At 48.0% G+C, this 2,889-nt stretch overlaps 1 protein-coding gene across 1 annotated transcript; it reads right to left on the minus strand.

The window, feature by feature from the left end:
• Positions 1–1,414: 1,414 nt before the first annotated feature.
• Positions 1,415–2,662, minus strand: LOC9644293 (uncharacterized protein At4g14100). The gene is made up of 2 exons (XM_002984500.2): positions 2,172–2,662; positions 1,415–2,118 (listed from the first exon to the last, which is right to left on the minus strand). The coding sequence occupies exons 1-2, from the start codon at positions 2,632–2,634 to the stop codon at positions 1,940–1,942; spliced, it is 642 nt and encodes a 213-aa protein (XP_002984546.1). The 5' UTR covers positions 2,635–2,662; the 3' UTR covers positions 1,415–1,939.
• Positions 2,663–2,889: the final 227 nt, after the last annotated feature.

Consider the following 2,889-nt stretch of genomic DNA (forward strand, 5'->3'; position numbering starts at 1 on the left):
CAAGGTCCCTCCATTACTCGCGCGACTCCTCGTTTCCCGAATGCACCTCGGTATCCAAACCTTCCACCGCAGCAGCACCAACGGGACGTTGCTGACGCCAAGGTTTCCACCCAGGAAATGGAGGTCGCCAATCCGGAAAGCGCCGACAACACCGATAAGTATGACCAACTTCATCACACGCCCAGCAACGAACATCACGGCCACAACCACGTCCTCGCCCTTGTCCTTGGACTCGAGTAGCAGCAGCATCAACCTCCATGGGAACAGGACCATCACTCATAGGAAGTGGAGCTGAAGGACGTGTAGCAAGAAGTGGAAGAGGCAACGTCTCATAATGTTGTGCCAAGCGAAGAGCATCGTCAAGAGTGGCAGGAGCAAGACAAGATCTTGACGAAGTGCTAGCCACAACATTCCTAGCTTGATCCGCTCTGACATATTTGGCTCCGCACTAAGCAAAAGACTTCGGAAACGAATGCCAAATTGCATCACCGACTCAAATGGCCCTTAGTGAAGACGATGTAATTGTTGGAAGGCATCATCACAATTGTCGGCGTGTCCGAAGGCGCGTTTGAAGACGTCCGGAAGAACACTCCGATCGCCATGAGTGGCTGTGCTCAATCCATTGTACCACTGCAATGCCGTGCCTTGGAGACATGTGGGGAACTCACACAAACGTCGAGCATCATCCCAAGAATGATATGTGGCAATCACCCTGAAGTGATCGAACCAATGGTACACATCATCCCCAGGATTCCCGTGAAAGAACTCCGGCTGAACGCAAGGATTGGCACCAAGAGCAGGAGGAGTTGTACCATGTGCCGTGAACGCTGCCATCAACTGAGTTTGGTTGTTCAATTGCAAGCGCATAGCATCAAGCAATTGAACCAACTGCTGCTCTAGAGTCAAAGGAGGAGATTGTGGATCGGCCATGAAGATGAATGAAAAAGAAAGAGCAAAAGAAGAGAAATGACAAAAAGTTGGAAAGAAATGGTAGATCTAGACAATGCAAAAAGCTAGATCTAAACCAAAATCCTGAAAGGAAAGAACAAAAGAAAGGAAATGGAAAAAGTTAGATCTAGACAATGCAAAAGTTAGATCTAAACCGAAATCCCAAATCCAAGCACTCCCCAGGGACAATTAAAAGTGCCCTTCAACTCCACCAATGTGAGTGCATGGAAAACAGAAATATGCATATCAATTAGCCCAAAAACCCTAGTTTATATACAGGAGCGAGTGGTCCGGATTGAAACCAATCCGATAGTTACCAAAATCCCACTACGCTAATATTAGTATATGGCATTGTAGCCGTACACTTGGCTCTCAAATAAGCAAATTTGTAAGTGGATATATATAAAATATTCTTGAATATTTTAAATTTTGAATCTGCTAACACCATCATGTTCAAGATAATCTATATTAGTTGTAAAATCCATGAATTCATTCTCACTGCTGGCTATAGTGATGGTCTCTCTTTGAGTCAATGCTGTGGACCCCGAAGGATCTCACCTTCCCTGCAAACGCACTACCCTGAGGACTTCATCTTCGGCGCCCTCAAGCAATCAGCCAACACGAACAACGGGCCTCAATGGTCCTTTCCATTGTGAGGCTCGACTTCGCAAAGGGTGGCTTGATCCCGCCTCACACCCATCCCCATGTCGAGATGAGTCGTGAGGTACGCTGGGTTTGTCACTCACTATGGACAACAAGCTAAGACGACGTGATGATCTTTCCCCGGGGCTTGATCCACTGGCAGCTCACACCGCCACTGGGATCGTCTCAACTCGCATTTCCCTGGCTTCCAGCTGATTGCCAGCTCCATGTTTGGATCCAATATCCTGGACGAGGTGTTGATCAAGACCTTCATCAACGAGAAGGCCGTGCAGCAGCTCAAGTCAATCTTCACTCTGGCTAGGAAAAAAACCCATAGTGTCAAAGTTTGTCATACGAGATTTTTTCCAAGTGTGCTGTGCTTGAAGACCTCACTTGGTTCCTTTGTATCACCTCCATTCTCTTGGAAACTCTTGTTTTCTTCGCGATCAAAACAGTACCATGGCGCTTGCCACCCTTCATCCTCGAGCACCTTGCCAGGCTCGAAAGTCATGACATACTCTTCCCTCCCTGGAAGATTTTCATTCTTAGTTCTTAATAGAGCGAAAAGGAAGAGACTATACCTGTGTAGAAGATCCAATACACAGGCCTCTTTGTCTCCACGTCCTCGTAGTAGAAGATGAAATCATCGGCCTTGGACCAGACATTGCAAGTGAATCCTCCCACTTCCCTCACGCCAATGTAAGTGGAATTGCTCACCAGCCAATCCGGTGGCAAAATCCCCACTGGAACATGAACAGTCCTGCAGCTGCCGGCGTCGAGATCGTAGAAGAAGGACGTGCCGTTTGTCCACTCGAGATCGTAAAGCGTGGATCCCAGCTGCGAGTGGATGATGTTGAAGTTCCTGCCATTCGGGAAATCATACCAGAGGTCGACCGTGGAGAGCTTGCCGCTCGCATTTTGGAGGAGCAGCGCGTGGAATTGCTCCGGCCACGGCGTTGGAGTGGGGCTTCCAAATCCGGCGTCGCAGAAGCCGAGAAGAATTGCTGCGAGGGCGAGCTTAGCCGCATTGCCATGCGACGCCATAGCCAAAATTATCCCTGCGTACCTTTGAAAAAATTCCATATCTTTACATCCAACAAACGTACTGCCACTGTATCAAACTATTTCGCTGCACTTTGGAGCTCCACTCCTGATACCGGTGCAAGCTCCCTGGAAACTCGTGAAGAGTCCATCGACTTTAACAGTCTTGATCTAGTATTCGAATTCCTCGTATGGATCCTCATGAAAATCAAAATGTAGGAACTGGTTCTCGTTCCTAAACGTGTAGGCTTAAGAAGA

The sequence above is a fragment of the Selaginella moellendorffii genome, unplaced genomic scaffold (genome assembly GCF_000143415.4).
Source record: "Selaginella moellendorffii unplaced genomic scaffold, v1.0 SELMOscaffold_62, whole genome shotgun sequence".
NCBI classification, from domain to species: Eukaryota; Viridiplantae; Streptophyta; class Lycopodiopsida; order Selaginellales; family Selaginellaceae; genus Selaginella; species Selaginella moellendorffii.

What these genes read in the sequence shown, in the direction of transcription:
- LOC9644293 (XM_002984500.2), bottom strand. Translation starts at nt 2,634, where the DNA reads ATGGCGTCGCATGGCAATGCGGCTAAGCTCGCCCTCGCAGCAATTCTT. An exon ending in GTATTGGATCTTCTACACAG is followed by an intron (nt 2,119 to 2,171) that starts GTATAGTCTCTT and finishes AAAATCTTCCAG; the next exon opens with GGAGGGAAGAGTATGTCATG.